Below are 26,354 nucleotides of genomic sequence, written 5' to 3' on the forward strand. Positions count from 1 at the left end.
GAGCTGACCTCGCAGGCTCCATTTCATAGTAATTGGTGTGAATTGACAGTTCTGTGATTCACCTGAAACTGCTAGGTAGTCACGAGTGCTGCTCTCAGTTTTCAGAGTTGAACAGAAAATATGGTTTGCATGACTAATATGCTTATCTAGATGTTACTTCTTGCAACAAAACTTTCAAATGCATGGACTTATTTTTATTAAATATCAAAATGGTTTCCTGTGTATATGTTTATTTATCAAAATAATGGAGTCGTTTGCCCAATTTTCCAATAGAAATAATCTTTTCTTTCTTCCCCCCACCTTTATTTCAATGGCAACTGTCTAAGTTCCTAATTTCCCACCATCTATAAAGATTTCTAGGGGTTTTTTATTTCTTTTTTTCCCCTCCTGTTTTTTTCCTTACATTTTCAGTAGTAGAAATTCCCTTTCAATGTGAGTTGAAATGTATGATCTTTGGAAAAAAGGAAGCCAGTCCTGTTTTAGAACAGGGTGGTCTCTGAGATGCCTGGTAAATCACTGCACTGCAGAGGAGGATTTAGGTTGACAGAATGCAGCCTGGAACACAGGACTGGGGGGAAATTCTGGCTCATCAGGATCTGTTCCCTACCATTGCAGACAACCACTTCACATAATCCCTTTCATAAGTTTATCGAGCCTCATCTTTAAACTAATTAGGTCGTTTGCTCTCACTATCCTTGTTGGAAAGCAGTTCCAGAGCATCGCTCCTCTGATGGTTGGAAACCTTTTTCTAATTCCCAAATCAAATTTATTCATGGTCAATTTATACTTATTTGTCCTTGTGCAACATTGTCCTTTATTTTAAATGCTTCTTTTCTCCTTGATATTTACTGTGGGGATGTAGCTAGCAATCCTATCTATGTGGAGCTTTTTTCCATTTTGCCTACCAGACAGAGCAAGCTCTTATTTCTTGCATAATACAGGAATTTGATAATATCTCTCTGGCTCCAGGTTTTGTATTCCACCTTTTGGAATACAGGTGTGGGGAATGGTACCCCCTCTTCACGCTGGGCCCTCCCAACAGCTTTGCTAATGGCCATGGTACCCTTTTCCCTGATTTTTGAACATTCTTCTTGACACATGCTTTGGCTTTTACTACTGGAAAAAACATTAGAGCAGCACGCTGAGGTTAAGCCACTGTCCTTTCCTTTTTGCACATGAAGAAAGGGATGCAATCATAGCTTAAGCAAGCAGTTTGGAACAGTGACACCCCTGGGTGTGCGTTTCAAAGCGTCACAACACGTCCAGTCACACAAAGCCCACTAGATGACCACCAGCTTTCCAAGGAGTCTCTAAATTTGTGAAGACCTACACAAACTTCAAATGCTAACCAAAACTAGAAAAAACAGTAGCTGTAAGCTGCTCTGTCTTTGTCCTTCCATTCACAATGTGATACACAATGCAGAATCACGTGTAAGGGGAAAGACCGGAGTCATGTAGCTCCTCGTGGTGTGTGCGTGAGCAGCAAATAAAGCCCTCCTAAATGGAGTTCTTCTGGGGACACAAAGTTCCATGAGTTTGCAGGAATCATAGCCAAAGGGGCAGTGATATGGCTGCAGGGCATCTGCTCAAAAACTGTGAAAGTCTTAGACATGGAAATACAGAGCAGTTGAAAGACTTTGTGGATACCTGGCAGTGCTCCATGGAGGGCAAAGACAAGAGGTAGAGTAACACAGCTATTAGCTAGTCCAGCATGTCAGCAGGTTGTCACTGAGGAGGGTTTTTCAGCAGTTGGACAGAGCTGACCATGAGTCATCAAATGTCGTGTTAAACTGCAATGTTAAACTTCTTCTTGAGCTGTCGATGCTAAATTTTATCTGTTTTTCCGTTAAGCTTGGTAAGGCAACTTCAAACTGCAGCATGCATCTGCAAAACATGTCATCATCGTCTTTGGGCATGGAATTCTTATGGCATGCATCCTGGTGAGAAGCAATTCTGAAATATTTTTGTAGAGAGAGGAGAAGGAGAAAACAAAGTACTGCAGGATTAGGGTCTGAGTTGTGTGAAAAAGTGTTGCATGCGTGGCATGGGTTGGGAGGAAGATGTTGGCCTTTCAGAGACATTCAGCACCTTTGCTGCTTAATAATAGCTGGATAAGAAGTTTCTGGTTTGGCCTCTTTTGTTTCTTTACCAAGGTAAGAATTCCTGCTGCTTTAGCTATAACATAACATTCTGCATCTCCTGATAAACCTAATCTATTGAATTAAATCATATGGTGATCATATGACATGTTTCAATTCCAATGAAGAATTGCTTCAGTTGTACTGGAGAAAGTGGCTGCATGGATTTATTTTGATGAAGATGCTGAACTGCTAGGATCTGTACAAGAGTGGAACAAAAACAGTCCAGTGAGAAAAGCTAAGTACAAGGAACAGAAAAATAGCGTGCAGTCATATAACTGATATCTTCTATAAAGCATACATATGTTAACATAGTTTTGCCATAGAGGCAATTTAAATTCTGCTGTTTCCTGGCTCCTAATTTCCATTTTTAAAAAATTACCTCAAAATCTTGTATTTTCACATTTGAAAATGTAAGGGCGTTGTAGAGATTTTATAGTCCTTGTCTGAGGGAAGGTGGGGAAGGGACAGAAGGAGAGTATGTAAGGTTTCTTTTTAGTTTTGGAGTCGGAGAAATATTATTTAACATTCCTGTGGGTATTATTCCATTATCATGCTGTACATATTATCATGAGAAATTTGGTTTATCAGCAGAGGTAGATTAGAGAAGAAATTCTGTGATAAATTAGTTCCCTATTGAGCAATGTTGTTTTACAGGAACCAAAATATTTGAGAAATGCTTCAACTCAAAGCTTCTGCCAGCTGTTGTACCTGGATCTTGAATATTTGGGTCTGTGAGTGGGTTGGTAAGATACTGGAAGCCCTGTAGGGCATTTCTAAATCTATAACGTCTTGGTTCACCTTTCGGACTGATCCATAAAATCAGATTATGGGTGGTTCTGGAAGTAGACTCTTAAAATTAGTGCTCTTAAGACTGAAGCTTACTAGCCAGAGGTCTACTACTTTTTCTGGAAAACTTACTTACTATAAATAATAAGAAAACCCACAAAACAAACAGTCAAGCACCCTTTAATCTGTTTACAGGGGAAAAAAACCAAACCAAAACCAAAACCAAACAAGCAAACAAAACCCTCAACACAAATAGAAACATTAAAATATAGCAAATGGCTGTGGAAAACGAGAGATTCGGTTTCATCGGGTGATTACTGAATATGCAGAGATCACATTCGGACCAGAAGTCCCTGAGCCACAAGGCTGAAATCTGAGAAGAATACCCAGAGGAGGCATGATGCACATCCTCTGCTTATAAGAGGCCAGGACCTCTGATTCTGGCCACCATTGGAATGAGGATATTGAATAAGGTGGGCTTTGTCTGATCTAGCACCATTGTCCTTATATAATGCTTTAGTCCGCTACCTTTGAGGGCAACAGTAGTTGTTCTTTGGGATTTTCAAACTCATTAAACTCTACTCTCCTACTTTCTGACATCAGCAGGGATTCTCCAGCGAGTGTTAACGTCCCAGAGATGCTCAGCAGCTGGCTCACTATTTTTAGCTTTCCTGACAGAAAAAAAACCAGTAAAATGTAACCACATCTTTGATGTGTGTCTGCTTTCAGGCTTCCACAATCCACTGATTCATTGACTGGTAACAGGGAAAAATTTGGTAGGTCACTGTATTCATGAGGTAGCCTAAAAAGTTTCTTTCATCTGTCTTTTAATGTCTTGGTCAAAATGGCTTCCAACAGTCTCTTTTGAGGAGTCTGCTCTACAGTCTGAATACTTCCCCACTGGGAGCTATTTGCTGGTACTGTGTGGGTACAGACATGCCTTTCTGTTCATTTCTGGCCTAGAGCTTCCCCATCTGTACTAAAATATCAAGCAAGACGTCATATTAAACTTTTATTAAAAAAAAAATCTAGGAAAATTATGATAGCACGTGTGTTTGTGTGTGTGTGTGATTGATTCTCAGTTTTTTCCCTGAAATAAATCGTTACAAAATAAAAAAAGAAGTATACCACTCAGGAAAATTTGGTGACTGGCTGACTGCACAGCTCTGTCCAACCCCTTGAAAATTACTGGCAATTGCCCAGCTGACCATAGATGGAATGGTGTTTTAATGCAAATTTTATCACAGTCAGTTGACATTCTGATTTCTTTTTACCAAGAAAGGCTATTGAAACTGTTTCCTTAAAAAATGGGCTTTTTCTTGGGTTAGACAATGTATTAAACTTCTGGATAGAATCATTAAAGGGAGAAGGGGTAAAATTAAGGCCCTCTGAATGCATTTGCTCTTAGATCAGTATTAGCTTTTGTTTATGGTTTCAAGTCACTTAAGTAATAAAAGTTCCATGAAGGACTGATTTGCTCTAATGGCTGGGAGAGACAGTTAGTAATGTTTACTTTTACCTTCTGTAGGGTCATAAACTTCCATCTTATAGCTTGCAATTGTCCTAAATGGCACAAGAATCTGTGGCTGTGATTCTCTTCCAGGGTTGCACGAATTTCTCTCTCCTTATGCATTTTAGCAGACTAAGGAGACAAAAACCTTACAGAACAGTCAGATGGAACAGTGACAAAGAAAGGTGCTGGAAAATTACTGAGATAAAAGTTTGCACTAGAAGCACCCTCTGTCCTTCCACGATGATTTAACTCCTCTACCTTTTGCACCCCTGCCTTTTCTCCATCCCTGCCTCCAACACACACAGATATAGGCACCCCTCAATCATGCTTAAGAGATTATTCCACTATTGCCCTTGAACTTGTATGATCAGGAAAACCCCAGGCTATGTGGTCATGCACTTCACTCTCACAAATAAATGCTAATAAAAATCAAATTAAATATATTTCAGACTAACAGGTTGTTTAGATGCAAAAGCCACTTTGAGGCTGAGAGGGAGGAACAAACACCAATATTCTGAATAATTAGAAAGCATTCCTAAAGCTCAGGCTAAATGTTCCAGTGTTGAATTTTCTGTTGTTACCTCCGGTTATTGTTCCCTGGTTTCACCCAGAACAACTTTTCTCCAATCTTTGTGCTATACCTTCAAGATTTGCAGCCTGTTATCATCCATCCCCCTGAGTCATCATTTACCCAAGTCATACACATTTAGTTAATCTTCTCTCATAAGTCAGTCCTCCCAGTCCATTACGAATTTCTATTACTCATCTCTGAAATTCATCTTTTCTTTTCCATTTTTTTTCCTTCCATGTGTTTCTGAACACTTTTAGGTGATTAGAGCTGACAGGATCATTTCAGATGTGGGTTTTCTATTGACACCAAAGGAAAGGGGTGTCAGATCTGGAAGAGACATACACACTATTGTGTATGATGCTGCCCACTGTCATCTGAAACTGTCTTTTGACATTACTGCCTTTCAGCTTCGTTTGTCCTGTTGAACACTTTCTTCTCTGGCTGTTCTTTACCTGCATTTCCAGAGATGAACCATGCAAGGTTCTAGGCATGGCTAATCCTCCCCAGCAGGGGTTCAGGTGACTGACCATGATATTTAGGGGCTCAGCACCCTCAAGCATCTGTTGCAACTTATTGTCCATTCCTCTTGATGTGTGAAATCTTCCTTGCTGTGCTATTTAAATTTAATATCAGAACTTCTGCTTTGCTAGATAGTTCTTCTACAACTGACATTTATCATGCACGTTCCTCCTGCCAGCCCTCAGTGTTTTGTGATCTACACTGTTCCTCATCTAACACAAGTTCAGTTCTCAAAGCAAAAAAAATTCTGCTATAAGCTGTTTCAAATGTTTGATAGAAACAATTTACTATATACTCAGAGTTCACTAATTTTTAAGTTGATCAACAAAAATGTGATCAAAATATATCTCTGGTAGTTGATTACTACACACTTTTCGTTTTGTTCTCTATGTGTCAGGAAATTGTGTCTCCTTTACTTCAGCCTGACAAGAGCCCTTTTTAAACCTAGTGCACTGAAGCTTTGTAAATTACACAGATCTTGTTTTAATTAAATTCACTGTTTCTTTTTCACTAGAAAGATTGCGTCCTTTTACCTTTTGTAAAAATCTGAAGTCTTAGGCTTAAATTCACGCAGCTTGTCTTACATTTGCTACCCAGGAACTTTGTCCCACTGTAGTAGATGGGAAAATGCACCTGGATACAAGGGATAACAATGTTTTCCCAGGTTTCCATTTTGAGATAATCTACTGGATTATATTTATAATAATTTATTTATAAATAGTGTACTGGATCATATACTGGATAATATTTGTGAGTCGGAGCAGGAATATGCTCATATTCAAGAAAAACTGATAGGTATTCATAGCTTTAGGTAGGGTCTTGGGAGGTTTTGTGTTCAAGTTTGACCTTTTCTACAAACTCTTTTTGTGGCTTTGGACATGTGGTTAAATCTTCATTCAGTCTCTGCCAGCCTTGTCTAGGTTCTTAAGTTCCTTGTGCATAAGCCAGGCACTTAAAGGAAGCTTGTACCACAAAAAGATGGTTCAGCTTAGAGCTTTTTGCCAGAAAGGCAGTGGAGGCCTTTGCCCTTGGGACAAACCTCTCTTCCTTTGTGCTATAACTGATTGATAGGGCCTTTGAGAAGCACTTTTCATCTTCCTCCTGCCCTGCTCCCAGAGCACCTCATCTCACTCCCTTTCTCTCTCATGCACACCCACAGACTGTGCCTCGTGGTTCTCAGCCCTAAGTAGGTAGAGGTTTGTTGATTAAGAAGATTACTTCATCCCTGGAATCTTGTGGAAGAACTTGATCCTACTTCATACCATTCTGCTACCTATACTTAAAGAACTAGCCAAATTGAGAAAGAAGGATAAAGAGAAAGAAATAGGTGGTAAGAGACAACACTTATTTGCTTCCAACATCTCTTAGAGGATAGAAGAAGCCATTCAAAGTCAAAACATATGGAAAACAGCATCTGGTTATGGGAGCTTGGATGTTAATTGTTCTGACAGCTGAAATTTGTCTCCAGAAATCTCATGAAGCCAGCTGGTATTGTAGAGTTTTCTCTGGCTCATATTGTGACTCTTACAAGTTTCTGGAGACTTCTAGTCTCAGGGTGATCATCTTGTAAGAGCAGCTGCTGCTTAAAGATTTTCATTTCTATATCAGCTGGAATCAGGAAATACATTTTTGGTGGGTTTGGATTTGCTTTTGTAACATAAAAATCCTAAAGTGTCTTTGAATGCACTTCCCTAAATTCAAACTTTACAAAAATTTGTGGAAGTTAGCAAAGAGGTTCTGATGTTGTCCAGTTTACAGTTCTTGCATATGTGGTGTGGAGAAACACTCAATAACTGTGAGTAATAAGGCTGATTTTGAGAGGTATCCTAAGGTTCCATTTTGAATCTGGATTTCCTGAATCAAAAAAATGTGGGCTGGCAAACTTGGTAAGTGAAATAACTCTCTAGAGATAATTACAATGTTTTGTTTCTGAATGGGCTAGGAGTTGTCTAATAATAGTTCTTTTCTGCAGTTGTTTTAGTTCCTTTTTCTTTCAACCTTGAGCTGGAAATGTCAGAAATCTATATTGACACTTGTGCCCTGTCTGAGAGAATAAAGAATATGAGGTTGTTTAGAGAGCATACGAGTCTGTATTTAGAACAAGCTACTTACATGTTTCTGAGACAAAAGCATAAATAACTAATCATTTGATGATGCTATCAACAAGATGCTTGCTGCATGGGCCTGACATTTTTTAAGGGCAAAAATACCAACTTTTTTTTATGCAAAAGTACAAACACATTTCCTGCACAGAGACTTGATGTTATTTTCCAAGAAATGTCTGTTCCTCATCCTTGTGAAAGATAATGAGCAGTAAAAGAAAAAAAAGGAAAAGAGAAAAAAACCCAAATCAAACCCAGTCTATATAGATGCAGAAAAGAAAGGCTTGGACAAAGCTGTAAGTAGCAGAGCAGTCTAATTAGTTTAGAGATGTTTTTGCTTTAGCTTTATTTTGCTAAGATTCAAGGTATTCAAAGTGATTGTTGTTTAACAGTAGCATAACCTCTGGAGACTTAGATGAGCATTCTTGAAGAAGTCTCTCCAAAAGAAGTGAATCCAAAAATCAAAACAAAATGAAGTGGAGGAAAAGTTTCTGAAAGAGCTAAATGTTTTAGAAAATCCACTGAGTTATTCATATGCTGCTAACAATAGAAAGAACTCAAAAGGCAGGACCCAGAACAGCAGGTACAAAGTCTAATTAATGCATGTAGTCTAAGGAGGTTTAACCCATAACATTCTGAATTTAAGTGTTGCTGTTTCAACAGCAGGATTATATTCTCCTGTCTTTCACTAATGAATCACAAGACACAAAACCCCCTACATTTCTGCATTTTTTCTTTATCACCTCACTGCAAACAAGAAATCTTGAAGATTTGAAGCTATTTTTTTTCCTGAGTCTGTAATGTAAAATGGGTAACATAATTATGTTGTATTTTCTTTGAAGTAATAGGTAGGTTGAAGTGAGTCAAGCTTAGAGATGATCAGGATTTTAATTCAAACTCAATGCATCAGTATGGAGTAGAAGGTGGAATCTACTTACTCTCACCTGAGTGATCTCCAGAGTTTGTTCATGACTTTTTCATCAATGACAGAGTTCTGAAACACTGGAAACACTCTTGCTTGGTCCAGAAGGGCACTTGACTATTGTTTTCACTTGAATATCTGTCTTTCCTTATTTTAAATCAAAAGGATGCCCTAATTGTTTGATTATTAGGGTCTGAAGGCCCTACCTTGCCTTACAACAAAGAGTGCACAGGAATTAGGCAACAAGTGAGAAATTGAAGAGGCTGATCAGCTAAAAATTAAGTTTTCTACTGTAATTCAGAGCATTAAATATTTCCAGGCCTTATTGGGCACACCAGCACTCTCTGTGGTAGACAACTATCTTAACCAGTAAACTACATTCTGATTTCTTTAATGGTGAACCTATTCATGGGCCATTTCTTTTGTGTATTGAATTTAGACACCTGTACGGGGAAGAAAATGTACTGGATAGCCAGAATTGCTGAAAATTGAGCAAGTCTTCTCTTGATTTAGCTGGGATGATCAAAATTATCTCTGGAGTTTCAGGACAAAATTTAAAGCTGAAACATTGGCAGTTATAAGAGAACAGGACATGGTGCGTGGTATGTCAAATCAATGGCTCATTCTGCACCTTGCTTTGAGTGCACCAGTCAGCAAAGGATCACTCAAAGCAACCTTGCAAGGAACTTTCAAGACCCCAGGAAAAAACCATCTGTGGGTGAGTCAGAGCCAGAAACTGTTCCCCCGTCCTGGGGAAGAAAGTCTGACAGATCAAAAGCCTTCCAGTTTTACAGTGGTGTGGAGGCAAGGTAACTGTGGTGTTACTTAAAAAATAAACATGAAGATTTTGGGGGCCTGCCAGTGACAATGTGCTCTCCTGTGTCAAAGCTCTTCACTCAAGACCCTGTTTGCCTGATCCAGATTAGAGCCCAGATTACTGGCTGTCCTGGAATAAATTGCTCTTGCTGTAGGATCTTGTCAGAAATGGCATTATGGTGCTGAGAAACTCCGGGAACTATTTGTTAAAAATTTCTATGAGAACTTCTGACTTTTAAAAACTGATGCTTTCATTAAAAAACTACTTGTTATCAAAAATCAGGAGTAAACCATTGTCTGTGTTGTTGAAACACACATACCAACAGATGCTCAAATCTCTGCTGTATGCCTGTACACTGCTAAATATAATTAAACACTGCTTACGCTGAGGACTGACTCTGATTTGGACTGTGCATATCAATGTCTCATTTTGAACTATCATAAATGCATTTTAAGTGAGCTAATATTCTGTAAATATGGTTAACTTCTGCATTTGCAGATTGTGCCTCTTAATTTGCTTTTTAGTGTTGGTTCATGGATGTATATGAGTGGGTCTTTTGTATGCTTTTAACACAGAGAACCCTATCAAGTTATCTATAGCAGGAATATTACAGCATCATAATAGTTAATGGAAAATAGCATAAGAGGAAAAAGAAAATTAGCATTCCACACAGCAGGGCATTTCGGATGTTAATCTGCCTTGCAATATAATTGACAGGGAAGCTGATATCTGGGAAGATTTTTATTCCTATCTTTTTCTCTAAACAGTTAGTGTTCAGTTGTTGTGCAGCAGGGGAGATGGAGAAAAAGAAAGTTCTAGCCAAGTGAATGTTCTTTACCAGCAAAGATGTTAACTTTTGTCAGAAGGTAGTTAATCACTGAGAGAGAAACAGATGAAGAAATTGGATAAAACATTTCCAGTTCCAAAAGTCTTTATTGATTGTGTCTCCCTCAAGAAAATTCAGCTCAATCTCTGAAACCCTCAAGTGATTAAACCTTGGGCAGTCCACTGTAGACAGAGCAAATGAGAATTGTTTCAAATCCAGACATGTAGAGCTAGGATAGTTAAAGCGAAAAAAGATTTCTTTTTCACTTTGAAATCCTAGCTGGGAGACGTAGCCTGAGATGTTGATTTTAAGGCAAGAGTTTTCTTAACTATCATGGTCTTTCTCTACATAACATATCTCTGAATTTTGAAGCAATGAACTTCTTTATTTTCAGAGAAGTAGCTCTCTTAAAACACCAACCTAGAGTCTGGAAAATGGGGCACAGGCGTCTGGTCCACCACAGATAACTCATGTATCTTGGTCTAATTTCTTCAATGGTGATTAGGGCATAGAGAAATTGAGGCATCACTGAAGGAGATGCTCAGACCTGTGACCAGTTGAGAATTCCTATATTTTTTTTCCCAATGATGCAAACTTTTTGTTCTCAAGCCAGCTTCTCTGGAAGACTGTAACTCTTCTTGAGCTGGAGCATGACCACTAGGCTGTGACCCAAGATACACAGAATTACTTGCCTCCTCCATTTTTAGTACACAGCATGAGGGTCTTGGAGAGTTGTGCTTGGATTGCAGTTTGCTTCCTGAAAATCCATAGTGGTCTGCTGGAGTAAAGCCCTTGGTTTCTCTGCTTTGGGGTGTTAGGCTGTGAGGTGCACTAAAGATGGTAGGGGGAAAAGCAGACACTATCAGTTGATCTGTGTTCTTTCTTCTGTTACAGAAGACTCTCTTGTTCACTAGTTCATGTGCTGAAGGATTCTAGCATAACACAACACAAGAAGGCCAGTTAAGGAAATCCTCACTGTTAACAAATATATTTGTAACTAAAAGCAAGAAGGTATTTGACTCAAAGAAGAAAAACCAACAAAAAAACTGACAGCCTTGTGGAAATTTTATCTTTTTTTGGGCAATGATTCTGATTTTAGTTACACTCACAAGTATTGGAAAGGCTGTAGTTTCAGAAGTTATCACCTGTCAGCCGAGCTGTGATAACTGGTTGAGTGCATACGCTATAGTCACAAAAGTTTGTGAATTAAAAATTGGCTTAGATCACTCGAGCCAGCCTTCTCAATCCCTAGGGTTATCCTAACTGTTCTGGATTATTGTGGCTGAGGTGAGCATCTGGACCAAGAACTGTTCCAAGAGAGCCAATGCATTAAGGTTCAAATCATCACTGTAATTTCACCACTTAGTTCCAACTTCCCTGCCATGGACAGGTCCACCTTCTGCACCAAGCCTCATTCAACCCAGCCTTGAACATTTCTAAGCATGAGGCATCTGCAACTTCCTTGGGCAACCTACAGTGCCTCATCACCTTCACAGTAAAAAAATTTCTTCCTAATGTCTGATCCAACTCAACCCTCTTCAAGTTTTAAGCCATCTTTCCCCTTGTTCTATCACTTCATGGCCTTGAAAAAGTCCCTCTCCAGCTCTCTTGCAGCTCCTTAAGTTAGATGTCCCCAGAGCTTTCTTTTCTCCAAGATAAACAAACTCAACTCTTTCAACTTGTCTTTACAACAGAGGTGGCCCAGGCCCTCTGATCATATTTGTGGTCTCTTGTGGACTCTCTCCAACAGCTTCATAAGTTTGTGACTCCATAAATGAAAGCAGTACTCCAGAAATGAAAGCAGTACTCCAGAAAGTGGACTCTCTCAAGGGTGGGCTAGATGGGAAAATCACCTCCCTCAACTTGATAGACACAGTTCTTTTGCTGCAGCCCAGGATGTGGTTGGCTTTCTGGGCTGTCAGGGGGATTTGCTGACATCAGCCAGCATTCCCAAGTCGTTCTTGGCATGGCTTCTGTCAGTACATTTCTACCCAGTCTGTATTTGTGCTTGAGTGTGTCCCAAAATGAGTAAAAGACTTTGCACTTGGTCCTGTTGAACTTCACCAGGTTTGCATGGGACCACTTTCCAAGCCTGTCAAGATCCCTCTGGATGGCATCCCTTCCCTCCAGAGGGTGGACTGCTACACAAAACAAGTTTCTGTTTCAAGGTAAACCTATTGAAGGTGCTCTGAAACCCAGGGTCCATGGTGCCAAAAAAGATGTACAACAGCACCTGTTTAAATACCAGATCCTGAGAAACAACCTGGACATCGAGCCATTGGCAGCAACCCTTTGACTGTGGCTATCCAGTCAATTCCACTAGCCCATCCCTGAAATCAGTTTTTCTCCACTTTATAGACAAGGATGTTTTGTGAGACAATGTCAGATGCCTTTCACAAATCCAGGTAGATGGAGCCCGTTGCTTTCCCTTTTCCACCAGTGCCTTGTAGAAGGCCCACGAGTTTGCCAGGCAAAATTTGCCATTTGGGAAGCCATCTTGACTGTCACATCCTTATTTTCCAAGTAGCATGTTTTTCAGCAGGGTCTGCTCCATGATCTTACCCAAAGTGCCCTGTAGTTCTCTGGGTCTTTCTAGTTTCTCTTTTAAAAATAGGGATCTTTTCCTCTTTTCCAATTAGTGTGTACCTTGCTGCTCTCCCAAACATGAGGGACAGTGGCTTAACCACTACACCTGCCAGTTCCCTCTGGACCCATGGATTCATCTCATCAGATTCCATGGACCTGTGCATTTTGAGGTACCTAAGATGATATATCAAACCTGATCTGCTAAAGTGTGTTGTTGTCCATTCTCCCAGGTCCTGCATTTGCCCTCTTCCACTCAGGCTGGCTTTCAGTTTTCAGTATTATTTTGTTCAGTTCACAGCGTGTCTCCTTACAGTTTTGCCTCCTAGGCTTGTGCAAAATCCTCACATCCTCTGCTATGAAGCTGAAGTTGCCATAACCACAATCATTTTCCGTCTGTATCTCATACAATTATTATTTGCACTATTGAATTCTCTGGAGATAAAATTAGAGCTTTTGTAATTTCTTTTCCATCTCAAGCTTTTGTTTTTGTTTCCCACCATCTCTTTAACAATCCTGTTTCCCAGGAGACAGCTTGATATGCCCTCACGCTTCCAAGAGACTGTAGTTGAATAGGTTAATAGGCAGGTGGGAGTTTCCAGATGTTTATGTGTTTGCCCAAAGAGCTGTCCACTGGTAATAAATGAAGAGCTGGAAAGACACAATCCAAACACAGTCTTTTTTAGCTGATTGACATATGTCTGGAATGCATGAGAAAATGGAATTGAAACTAGGAGCAGTTTGGACCAAGCCCATCAATTAGAATTTTTTATTCAAATTTTGATATAATTCACAAACACTGTACTGACTGAGTCATTACCACCCATAGGAGTAGGGGATAGAAATAATGCATTGCTTTCACACCATCTTTGCTTAAGAGATATGTTGAGAAACGTTCATTATACTGCTGAACATGGGCAGTTCAAAGGGGATGGATGGTGCAAATGTTTTGTAGTGAAATATGAAGCCTTCCACCCAGAAGACATGTTCACACCCAGACCAAACAGCTGATGGCAAGTGAGCAGTTAAGTTGAGCTACTTAGGAGTTCACTATGAAAAATCTTTTTTTTTTTTTTTTCAGTGAAATAAGTGATTCTGTACACAATTGTGAGGTTCAGCAGGGAAAATTGATTGTTCTAAAATTTTGTTCCATCTGGGAAATCAAAATGAAACAAAAAAAAATCATATTAAAAAAAACCACCTTTTTTTCCCATTTTCTTTTCTCTGGAAAAAACCCCCAACATAGCTGCTCCTAATGACATTATTTCAAGAGTCAGTTGTTCAGGATGCTGTATTCCATAGTGTTAATCTGAGTGTCTAGTGTTGTGTTTTCTAAGCAACATTCTCCAGGAAGGAAGAGGCCTTTGGAGGGGTCATATGGAGGCACATTGAAACAGCCAGCCTAGGAAAAGCAGCACCTGAAAGAGGTTCTCATTCCTTTAAACATCACAGTACAAAGCAGAAATCAATTTTGGTTTCAGGGAGCCAGGCAGGATGGTGCAAGAAAGAGTATTTCCTTTCATCCTAATGCACAAGAAATTCTTGCAGGATGGAATAATAGATAAGTACTGTTTTATAAAAGTTCTCATGTTTTTGAAAAAAACTTATTATTTTAGCTAATGGCTAATGCTACATATGTGCCTTACAGAGCAATCTTGTGGTAAGGAAAGGGAAGACAAAAAATCCCCATGAGCTGTCCTTTTCAAGTTCAGGTTTGAGGCCTGCTATGAACATTAGTCTCTACTTTATTTCATTTGGCCACTGCTGGGATGGAACATCTTACTGTCTCTAAGAAACGAAGCCTTACTTAAAATAAACAAGACGTTATTTTTCATAGAGATTTTACTTTTTACCCAACATGTGTTGGATAGATTGTAATTCATGTGCATTATATATGAAAGAAAAAGGAAAAAGAAACACTTCCACAGAGCATATATTTCAGCTCTGGAAAACAGGAGGGTTTTTTTGTCTGATCATATGAGAGAGTAGACTTCTTTTCAATTTCAAAGTCCTTTAGTTCTTAACAGTGTGTTTGTTACATCAGTGATGATTGGATGCTTCCTGAGTACTGTTTTGGGGAGTTTGGTACTTCTACCACTTTTGAAACAGCTTTGGAGAGAACTTAGTGGAGGTTTCTCCCTGGTGAGAACTTGCCTCCACGCACACACACAGAGGGTGGGTCTTGGGTGGAAAATACCCACTTTGAGAGGAGAGTTGTCTTTGCTTACTCAGCCTGAATTACAGTCATGGTACTTACTATAGGAGTAGGACATTGTTACCCTGAACTGTCATCGTGGCAATCACAATGAGGAGAAAAATATAGCTATCATTATGAGAGCTTTACACTGCATAGTTTGTCTCCATAACAGTGTGCTATGATGTGCCTAATTAGACTGTATCAGCTGCTCCACGTCTGCTGCTAAAGGGAGACTTTCTTATTGTATCTAGTAAATAGAGACCTCTCAGCCTGTGATTTAGCACTGAAATTAAATTTAAGCATAGTTTCCCATTTGATTATCAGGCTATGGGTGACTTTTAAGGATCCTTTTCAATCCATTATTTCTGCTAGCTGTAAACACTTCGCCACAGTTTCTTCCTCTTCTCTGGTGGATACAGACTAACTGAATACTCATCAATTTAAAGTTAGAGGGGAACAAATCAAAATAATTCCAAGTAAACTTTTATGATGTTCAGTCTCCTTTTTTGACTGTCACCTTCTGCATCTGAATCTCAGATATTGTGACATAATAAATGTGATTGGTTTGAATAAAAAGAAAGTAAGAAGTTCTCAAGAAAGTAATACAGGATAAGAAATAGTGAAAAATTTGTTCTTTTTCTTATTTTTCATGCCATATCATCACAGCTTCATTGTGAGAAGAGCATGGTGACTTCCACAGGACAATCTTTGATAAAAAATATAAATTTATAGAAAAAATTCATATTTTCTTGCATGTACAAATCTATTAAAAGCCTGTAAAAGTGTGATTTCTTCAGTAATATCCTCTAAGGAAATAATTTGGAAAAAACAGCATGGACAAAACACTCATAGTGGTAAAGCTGAAGTTTACAGTCTACTCTTTACTCACTGTTACATACTTTATATATTCTTATGGAGAGGGTGGGTGGTTCAATATGAGGCTATGGGACTTGTTTGTTTCTTTGGTAGTCTCTCTATACTTGTGCTGCTCTTGAAAGACATTCTCAGTTTGAGGGATGTGCTGCCTGAACCTTGAAAGATATGATACCTCCATTTCAAGGAGCTGGAGACATTCTGTAGTAATTTCAGACAAAATGTCTTCTGCATAACAAGCATATTTTTTGCTGCAGGAACTGGCAGGTTTTCAGTATACTGCAGTAAGAAGAAATAATTTGATCACATCAGACACACAAATGGAGGAAGGGAAGGGAAGCATAGAGGTGGGGAATGAAAACACAGCAGGGTGCTACTTTGACAGGGCTTTAGGCTTTGTAGTTGATAAGTTAATCTTTGGAAGAATCAAAGATGTAACCCATCAGTGTATATCTGATGCTCAAGTGATCTGTGGGTCGGGGATGTTTTGTAGTGATTGTTTGGGCTTTGGCATGGTTGTGTTTGTAACTGGAAGCCAATGAGTCCTTGGAGCAGCCAGTGTAGGGAGGTGGATTTCTGGTGTGATGCAAAAAGAGCAATGAGTTTTCGGTGCAGATCAGGCTAAACAATAGAAATTGTCTTCTGCAGTAGGAAGTTGCATGCCCTTCGCTTAAAGCACCTGGTAGGGAAGAAAGGTGTGAGACCTTCCTGCATATGGCATCAAGGGGCTTGTTCCCAGCACTGCTGCTGGAGCAGGAGTGGGAATCTCATGCCTCACCTTGCCATCATGTGGAACCTTTGAGATCCCTAATCCTGGGCAGCCTCCTGTAGCTGACACATAAGCATGTCTTGAAGGAAAAATAAGCACTCGCAGGTACACTGTTGCTCACTTTCCACGAGGGTTCAGAGGAAGCTATGATAGCTTCATTTCTTGACTTTTACTACTGACAAACTAAGGAGGGAATTTTATGATTGATTTACTGGGAATGGGATGATGACAGGAAAGCTCTTTGTTCTATGTCTCAATTTCAGAAGGATCTTCTCTGAAATAGTGCTGTTACTGAGGTTTTTTCTTGTTCTTTGCAGGCTGCGCCTTCCTAACATACTGCGAAAGGGAGTCTGCTCTAAAGGCCCAGAGCGCACTGCATGAACAGAAGACACTGCCGGGGGTGAGTCCAGACTGATAACATTCTCTTTTTTATTTTTCTCTTTTAAATCTAAAAAATGGGTTGCACATGGTGTTCTCATCTCAGATTTGGAAGCAGAAAGTCTCCGTTTGTTTGGATGATTCAGTATTTGCATTGTGCTAATAAAACCAAGATACCACCAACCCACCCAAATGGTTCCCATGCACAAAACTAAAAGCTTTTTGCCCTTATTGGGAGTCAGGAAAACAGAAATCAACTGGTTATGGACTGGATTCTACCAGCCTAACTCAGCTGAGGAACTGCTTTAGGATTCTGACCACTGCAGTGGAATGTTAGAAGTCCTCACCAGGTGCTTCCTCTCACTACTTTTCTTCTCTGAAGCAAGGTTTGGCAGCAAGAAATCAAGAAACAGATCACATTATTGAGTTATCACAGAATGAAAACATATTCCTGATGACAAAGTGGTTTGACTCAGTTACTTTAGTATTCAAGCAGCTGTAGCAGATTGGAAAGGCGGTGAGACAAGGAGAAAAGAGAGAGAGAGAGGAAAGACGCACACGAGATAATGAGGAAAATTATTCACATGAGCAAGATCTAAGGTTCAGACAACACAAGCAGAACTAAAAATAGAATCAGCATTATGTGGGGAAGACCTGCCCTGCTGGGATGGGTTTCTAGTTAAGCAGTTACCCGGGGGAGGGAGAGACTATTTAGATTCAGCCACAGCCCATGGATTGGGAACAGCCAAGTGCTCCTGCGGCTGGAATGGGGCTGGTTTCACAATGACCGTGAGCCAGTGACCACGTAACTAAGAGTGGGCTTCTGAGGGCTCCAGGCTGCATCTAAATTGAGAGGAAATCTATCCAAAAGTCTGTCTTTATTAGCTGGTGTTGAATGATTGATTGCTGTGTAGCATTAACCTATCTTTCCACCAGATCTAAGACACATCCCTTGCTCTGTATTCTGAGGAAAGTGTTGATTCTGCTCTGCTTGTTTCCATCATCCTGGGTCTATTTACCTATCTCTAAGCCACCTTGCCAGTATGGAGATGCCCACGCACTTGCTCATCTACATCTATCTTTGCTTAAAAGGCCATACCTTATGCAAATATATACATACTTCATTGCCTAAAAATATTTCTGTCAGCTGACAACTCCCTCTGAATTATTTTTTTTCTAGAAACTCCTTAGCAGCAGATTGAAAGTAACTTCAGTCTTGGGTGGGGATTTCAGTTTTTCTTCCTCCTCCCCCTTCCAATGCTTCTCTCTTTCCTGAATGATAAAACTGTGTAGGAAAAAAAAAGAAAAAAAAAAAGAGAGAGAGAATATGTTGAATAGGGATGTTTCAGGTAACATTTTAACTGAAATTTTCTGAAATATGCTTGAAATAAAATACATATTTCTCTAAACTAGAGATGTGATGAATAGGGTGTTGTGTATTTAAAAAAGAATAATTGAAATTCCATATTTTCCACTGAGACTGCTTGCACTTCTCATTAGGAGGAAGACCATTCACTTGTAAATGGAGCTCTATCTTCTCTATGAGTTTAAAATCTTATCCTGAAATTGTATGATGATACTATCTTCAAGAAAACAGTGGGTCAGTGAGATTGAGGACTCAGGTGTTGGAGAGGGAGGGCAAGTGATGATTTCGGATTTTTTTTTGTTTTTATTCCTAAATTCCTTATACATTCACTGCTCTGATTCTCAATCTCTGTGTTAGAGACTTCAAATCACAAAAGTCTTAAAATCAAAACTGTTTTCTTGGACAGTGGTAAAATTCAACCCACTTTTGCATTAGGATTAAGACTTCCTTCAAAGGCTGCACCAACTAATTCTAGACTACAGGGAAACAATTTCTTCCTTGGTTTGTGCAATTTCTCGTACATATATTCCATACTGGCCACATTGCCTCTAGAAGGCTTTTTTTTTTTTCATTTCCTTACACACTTTCAGGAGACACATCAGCATCTCATTGAGCTGGGAGCAGCAAATTCTCTGTCTAAAAGAGCAACCAGGTTTCTTAGAGTTCTGAATGCTGATTTTCCCATCCCTTTCATTTCCAGTTCTATTTGTCTCAGGATAAAGGTTTACTTTCCACCAGCAAACTCTCTTCATGCAGCTTTCTGCCAAGTTTCTGAACTCATCCTCTGAATGATGTCACTGTAGTTTATTTAAGGAAACCGGTCTTGTCTCTTGATAAAGTATCATGCCTGGATACTGTTTTATGGTTCCTATCTGAGTAGCAGAGAATTATTTATGACTTACCTGACTGTTCTTGATAACATGCACCAAAAATATCAACCATAGTTCATCACCATAAAATAAGAGGCACTTTTAGGGTCAGGGGTCTAAGGCCTTATTCACATAAGTTCAAAATGAGACATATATAACATCTTCTCTTGACACTCCACTGTCTGTGACACAAACAGCTCGACTGAGAAGGCATCAAAAACAATTAACAGGCATGGTATAGGAAAAAATAAATAGGACTAGACTAAGCCATTCTTTCTCATTCCCCAGTAAACTGTACACTTTCCTGCTCTTGCGAAATTGCTGTTTGTATTCTTTGTACTGTAAAACACAGAACTGAGTAATTTTTAATAATATGCACATGAATGGTAATGCATGGAAATGGTGAGGCATGAGGAGGTTTTGTCCAGATTCAGATGCCTTGCCTCTTAGCTATGTATCACTTTGTTTTTAGTGGAGTGGCTACACGCACATATTTTACAGTAATTACTTTCTGGATGTGCTTTGTACGATGACAGAAATATGTTTCACATATTTCTATGTTATATGTAGGACATAAACTCATCTTGTGGAATAATCAAAAGACTTCCAAGCAGGTATGTGTTGATTAATAAAGTCTTTATGGCACTTTGTTTTTGGGTGGGAAGGAAACATGATACATATTTTGAAGCAACTGGATTGGAATGCAAAACATAAGACTATCATTTGGATCTTCATCTGATTGAGTAAATTAGTTTCTTCTGGAGAGTTTGAAATTGTTTTGCCTCAAATGGAAGGTTAATGTGGCACAGTGTGTATATATGTGTAAAGAGCACTTTGTGATTGTCGGACAATTCAAATTCTAGTGTTTACTTGCGATTGTTTATTTTACATATAATAGAGTGGCTGGATGATGAAGTATATTAGTTCTTTAATAATTTATAGAAATGCTTTGATGTTGCAGTAATTACATTAAAGGTCACATATCAAAGGTAATTTGGTTGAGCAGCTGTGATGGTTTCTCAGAAGCAATCAATATTGCTGTCCATGGCGCTGATTTCACCAAGGGGACTGCCAGATTAAAGGAGGCTTATTACCAGACAGACAGACACGGGGGAAATCAAGAACAGATTGGAGAGATGCACTATTCTTTTTCCTCACCTATAATTAACACTGTTCACCATAATCTGTGCTAATCCTTCATAGTGGGAAACCACCTTTTTTTTTTAAACTCGCATTTATAAAAAGCGACTTAAGGCAAGGGAGAGTAATTTGGGGGAGCAGAAGAGAGAAATTAGAGAAAGTAAAAGTTGGCTCATCCCTGGGATTTCTGATGCTGTTATAACCCACAATGATAAAATGCAATATCAAACCACATGCCATGGTCCCAAGGAAAGCAAGGCTATGGGGATAAAATGATCTAGACAATGACAGTGCAACGTAAGGAAGAATTATATCTGCCTGCAGATTTTGTATAATATTATCTATTTGCCCCACAAAGCTCCACAGGAAATGAAATCGGGGAAATAAAATTATGTTTTAAGTGTAGTCATTTTGATTACAAATTATAGTGAAGTGAACTTTTTCTCCCCTTTCTTTTTTCTTTCTCAAGTGAATGGCAGAGGATAATGCTGAGAAATGTAATTACGCTATCAAGATCTACTTTTATTTATAGCACAAATAAACTGAGCTCTTGTATGATAAGCACAGCAGCATTTTTCTTCCCCTCGTTCTTTGTGGCTCTCTCAGGCAACGGGAGAGAACAGTCCATGTATACTTGGTTGGAGGCACTGTCTCTTTGCATAATGTTAAAACCTTCCTGTAAGACTTGCAAAGAATAACTACGAAATTAAGTATGTACGAAACTGTTAACCTCAGCAATCTGCAGGGCTTGTTCAGTCTGGGAAATAGGATGGGTTTTCTTACTGTATCTATTCCTCTTGAAAGAGACAGTGGTACTACTGGTATGCTAAATTTCTCAGTGCGAAACATAATTAGTTTTCTTCCTAACTGTTCTGATATTCTTTGTCTCTTCTTGCCATCTAGAAAAAATGCATTCTGTTTTATTCATCATATGCAAAAATATGCCTCTTTAACACTAGACGACAGGTGAGCTCATAAAACTCATATTAAACCCATTTTTTAAAGAAACAAAACCCTTCCATCTAATTTCAATTGCCCACAGTTTGGTGGGTTTTTTTGTTTTGTTTTGTTTTGTGGGTTTTTTGTTTCTTTGTTTTGTTTTGTTGGGGGAGGGGGGAGTTTGTTTTTTTTTTGTTTGTTTGTTTGTTTTTGTTTGTTTGTTTGTTTGAATAAAAAAGGTTTTTCCAATATTACTCATTTTACCTGACTTAAATTTTTATGTATATGTGTGGAAAGACACCTGAAGAGAGAGGAGAGGGGGAGGGTACCTTGCAAGGTCTGGCCTCTCTTAAATCCATGTCATAAGGCTTAAATGAGACATAAATGTCATGTGGACTTCAGGAGTCCTGCACATACAGCATGGATTTCACTGTTTAAGCAGGCCTTGAAATTTTACTCTCTTATTGTCTTTTTTTTTCTTTTAATGTTTCAAAGCTTTTTCCAAAAGCTTGTTAGAAAACCATTAAACCACATATCACCCTGCATGCTGTGTTGTGCCAAAAATGGTATTATATTCCCACAACTTCCCATTTCAAAAGTTTTTCTCTACTGATGTAAATTGCAATTTGGTCAGCAGTGGTAGGCTGGATGGGTTCCATTGATTAAAGTAGCCTGCTGAACACACAGCTTGCTCACCATGCCCTTTAGATTTTGAAAGAAAACACATTTAATTGTTCCCTTGGGAGAAACATGTCTGTTTTCTGAAGTTAAAAATGAAGATGAAAAGGAATAAAACCAGATTTGAGGTAAGAGACTTGGGGGAAAAGAATAAAAAAGAAAAAGAGGAAAAAAAAAAACAACCAAACAAAAACCAAACAAAAAACCTAGTCCTTCAGAAATTCTCCAGAAATTCTCCCTTTAAGATTTTTGGATGTCAATGTCATGCTTAAAGTGATATTTATTTTTTTACCCCTTGTTTCCTCCTTCTGTGTGACCAGGCAGAAAAAGTACTTTGGGACCTTGCTTTGGATAAAGCAGGGCAGAGCAGAGGAAGAGGAAGCTATAGGCACTTTCCATTTGCTAAAAACCCCTGTAGTTTGACAGTGCTGCTCTGTTCACCAGATGAGATGAAACACCTGGGTCCTATCTGCTTGGTAAACATTAAAGTTCCATTTCACTAGTTAAAGATTGGCTTCTGTATCCCTACAAGGCAGCCTCTAGAATACAAAGTAAACTCTCTCACTGCTACCCAGTCCAAAGAGCTTTGCAGAGAAAGAACACAGTGCCAGCATCCTGACAGAGCCAGCGTGTTGGATGCACACTGTTATCTCAGCTGAGACTGGTGTATTCATCACCTTTGTGGTGGCTAACCACACTCAGCCTGAGATGCAAAATGGGAAAAAGGCTTCCCAGTCTCATCTGAGATTTGGTGGCAATTGAAAAATGATGTGCAAAAAAAAAAAAAAATTATAAAGGTAGCATTGTCCTGTTTTTTTTAATTTGACACCTTTTGGATCTCAGAGGATGATTTTCAAGTTATTCAACAAAAGCTTTTGCTGGACCTTCATTTGCTTTATGTGTTATTCAATGACAACTTTCCTCTCTGACGTGTCTGCCATAGGAGGATCAATCTAATTTTATGTACAACTGTAAAGATGAATGATAAGTAGAAAGGATTCAGGCAAGTACAAGCTGAATAAATTATAAAGGGCAAATGATGACAGGACTGGGGGTCCCAAGAGACAGTGATATGATAACAGAAACTAAAGACGAATTTATGATGGATGTAGTTAGCATGTACTGAGGCTGTTAATTCTTCAGGGTAGTTTTACAACTTCTTGTGATTGGAGCAATCAAAGTATTTCATTTTAAAGAGAAGCTGTATATTTTCACTTGTCTGTTCTGCATATTTGTATGTATGTCCTCATTTACATGCATAGCAGTAAACTCCCATAGGCTAGTCAAGCTTACCTCCCATCAAAGGACCCCTATTCTCCAAACCATAATGCCACTGTTTATGCATAAATAAATTGATAATGTGCAACAATTTGAGGGCAAAGCTGGATATCAGGGAAAAAAAAAAGTTTCCATTTTCATAGAACACAGCGAACAAATTTTTGAGACCCTGCAAGTAGCTGAGAGCTTCCAGCTACCTTCAAAGCCAAGCTCAGAGATTGAGTCAGCTCACAGATCCCTGATGAAAAATTATGTATAACAAGTTTCAGGTAGGTCAAATTTCGGGCTTAAGCTGTTGTAAGAGCAGCTGATGCAGCATCATAAAGTTAGAAGCAAATCTGATCTCAGAGCAGTTCTTGATTGCATTTCATTCATACTCTTATTTCTATCTCTTGTTCCTTATTATTAAGGATATTTGCATGAAAATGATCTTTTTTCCTTCCTCTGAAGGGTTGTCTCTTGTCTGTGAGTAATGCTTACTCTGGCCTACATTTGTGAATACCATGGGCTGGATTCTGACTTCATTTACACAAGTGTAAATCAGCAATGATCTGATTGAGGTCAAGGGATTTATATGGCGTAGGAAAGAGCAGACTCAGCTATATTTGTCACTGCTGAAATGATGTCATCGTGAAAAGTACCGTAGCTCTAAATGGGGAAACATATTTTTACCAAGAATCTTTGCATGCGAATGCATGATCTCACAAAACACTGAGCATCCCTGACACCTGCTGGGCCCTTCAATAGCTCCCTCAGCCCTTCTGCTACAGAGAGGTCCCAGCCCCAAACTGTAAGAATAAAGATGGTTGGTGTCTTGGTGTTTCAACAGTGTTAATGATTAGATACTAATGAACCCTAAGTATTTGGATTGCCAGGTGCATCACCCTTCTGATTTGGCAATGGTGGGATACACCCAGGAATAACTTGCAAGCAGTAAACCTTCATTCCTCAGCCCACACTCCCAGTCACAGAGAAACAGAGGAAGAGAACAGGCACCCTTTTTACCTTTTCATTTTTTCAATCATGGTGTGAGACATTACCTAGCCCAGGAATCACGGTTCACAGGCTAACCTTCCCATAAGCACCCACTTCCCATATTTGCACTGCTTGTGATCTGCAAGGCCACTGTAAGTTTCTAGTAAAGCACTAGAAAATTATAAGATCCTGTGTAATTGTGTGATTTGGTTTTCTTCCTGGGGAGTTATGCCCACCCATACTATATCTTTACAAGCTGTACCAGTCATAGCCTATGCTGGTGTGAGCATTGTCTACCTGAAGTTTTTCATGCAGTGTATACATCCCTTAAACCCCTCAGGGACAACACAATTTTTTTTTTTTTTTCTTTCTTTCTTTCTTTCTTTCTTTCTTTCTTTCTTTCTTTCTTTCTTTCTTTCTTTCTTTCTTTCTTTCTTTCTTTCTTTCTTTCTTTCTTTCTTTCTTTCTTTCTTTCTTTCTTTCTTTCTTTCTTTCTTTCTTTCTTTCCTTCTTTCTTTCCTTCTTTCTTTCTTTCTCTTTCTTTCTTTCTTTCTTTCTTTCTTTCTTTCTTTCTTTCTTTCTTTCTTTCTTTCTTTCTTTCTTTCTTTCTTTCTTTCTTTCTTTCTTTCTTTCTTTCTTTCATACAAAGGCTGAAGATCATGATGGATCAGATATGTATGTCTGCCACCAAAATCATTACCTTTGAAACACACAAATCTGTGTCTTGATCTAATTTAATTAATATAGTCTATGTAATAGCAATGAAAACACAAAAACATGGACTTGAATGCTGTGGAGTAACTGCATTCCATGACTGTAATTCCTGGTGGGCAGTTCTACAGTAAGGACTTGAATCTTTCCTGAAACATTATTTCTGGTAGTGCTACTTATGCTATGTAGGTTAAGAACATGTATGCTTGTAGAAAACATTTCAGTTGCAGAGTAGACAGCCTGCCAGCCTTACCATGTGAAATCCATCCACTGGCTGCAGATCCTTTAAAAAATAAGCTGTGTTCTCTACATTAAATAACCTAAGAGTATGATTTGTGCATTAAACTTAAATCTGTTCTTTAAGTTAAGGACACCTTTTAAAGAACTATCTGAGCTGGAATGCTTTTGGGAGCGGCAGGAACTGTCCCATCTCTCCTCTTACGGGTAACTTCTGATAGGACCTGACGTGATGTAACCCATTTAGCTGCCGTGTTTCCCTTCTGCTGTGCTCTGTCTCTGGCAGGGAGAAAGTGGTGGGGAGCGACTGACCATGAGATTGCACTATCAGTTGAGGTGGGCAGGTATCTGAAGTGATTTTGCTCTTTTGAGTAGCTGCAGTGAGAGACTTACAGTGGCCCCGCATGTATGAGCTGCTGCACTTGGCAGGTTCCCAGCAATGTCAAATCTCTCTGATTAGTTTCTGTAAGTACAAGGACAAAATTAAGCCTAACCTATTTTTCAAAGAAGAAATGTGCATTTCCCATTTTTCTCTTTAATGGGGACTTCTTATATCTTGTGTCCCATACCTTTTTCCCCCTCCCCTTCCCACCATGTCACTCCTTTTAAAAAAAAGTTTGTTAAAATACAATTTCTTGTAAAAGCGTGCATTCAAATTTCTTTGATTTCTGTAACATATTTTGACCTTGATATGCGTTCATTTTCAGCACCAAATGAATCCTCTGGTGCTAGAATGAAGTTGTTCTCTTACTTTCCTCTTAGGTACGGTATACTACAATCCTAAAATCCTCTGCTCCTTACTAGTGCATATTTTCTTTGCCATGTTGCAAAAAATGAGTATTTTGTTCACTGGCTTTGTAGGCAGGTTTTAGCAGAGCAAGCTTTGTCCAACTATAACTAATCCATTCCAAGCTCAGGTTGTTCCTTCAAACAGATGGAGAAAATTTATTTTTCTCTTGTTCTTAGAATGGCTCAGTAATTTCTATGCTACTATATTGACTTTGCACGGTAAATATGTAACTGATAAGACATGCTGGCGTGAGTTTCTGATTTCATTTACAGCTTTGATCAGTGGAAGAGCACTTTGTTTTCAAGGCGGTAAAACTGGAATCAGTTTTTCTTGGTCCTTTTATTTATGGCTAGCTTACTGTAGAGATCTTCCTT

At 39.0% G+C, this 26,354-nt stretch overlaps 1 protein-coding gene across 20 annotated transcripts in view; it reads left to right on the plus strand.

Moving 5' to 3' along the window:
- The window catches only part of CELF4 (CUGBP Elav-like family member 4), a gene marked incomplete at both ends in the record, with an annotated part of 671,538 nt that overhangs the window by 73,560 nt on the left and 571,624 nt on the right, over positions 1-26,354 (plus strand). For all 20 annotated transcript variants that reach the window (XM_084225690.1, XM_084225680.1, XM_084225692.1 and 17 more), the window contains one exon: positions 16,937-17,019. In XM_084225690.1, coding sequence (XP_084081816.1) covers positions 16,937-17,019 — 83 coding nt within the window. The remainder of the gene's footprint in view (positions 1-16,936; positions 17,020-26,354) is intronic.

Source organism: Fringilla coelebs (genome assembly GCF_963513975.1).
Source record: "Fringilla coelebs genome assembly, chromosome: Z".
In the NCBI taxonomy this organism is placed as follows: Eukaryota; Metazoa; Chordata; class Aves; order Passeriformes; family Fringillidae; genus Fringilla; species Fringilla coelebs.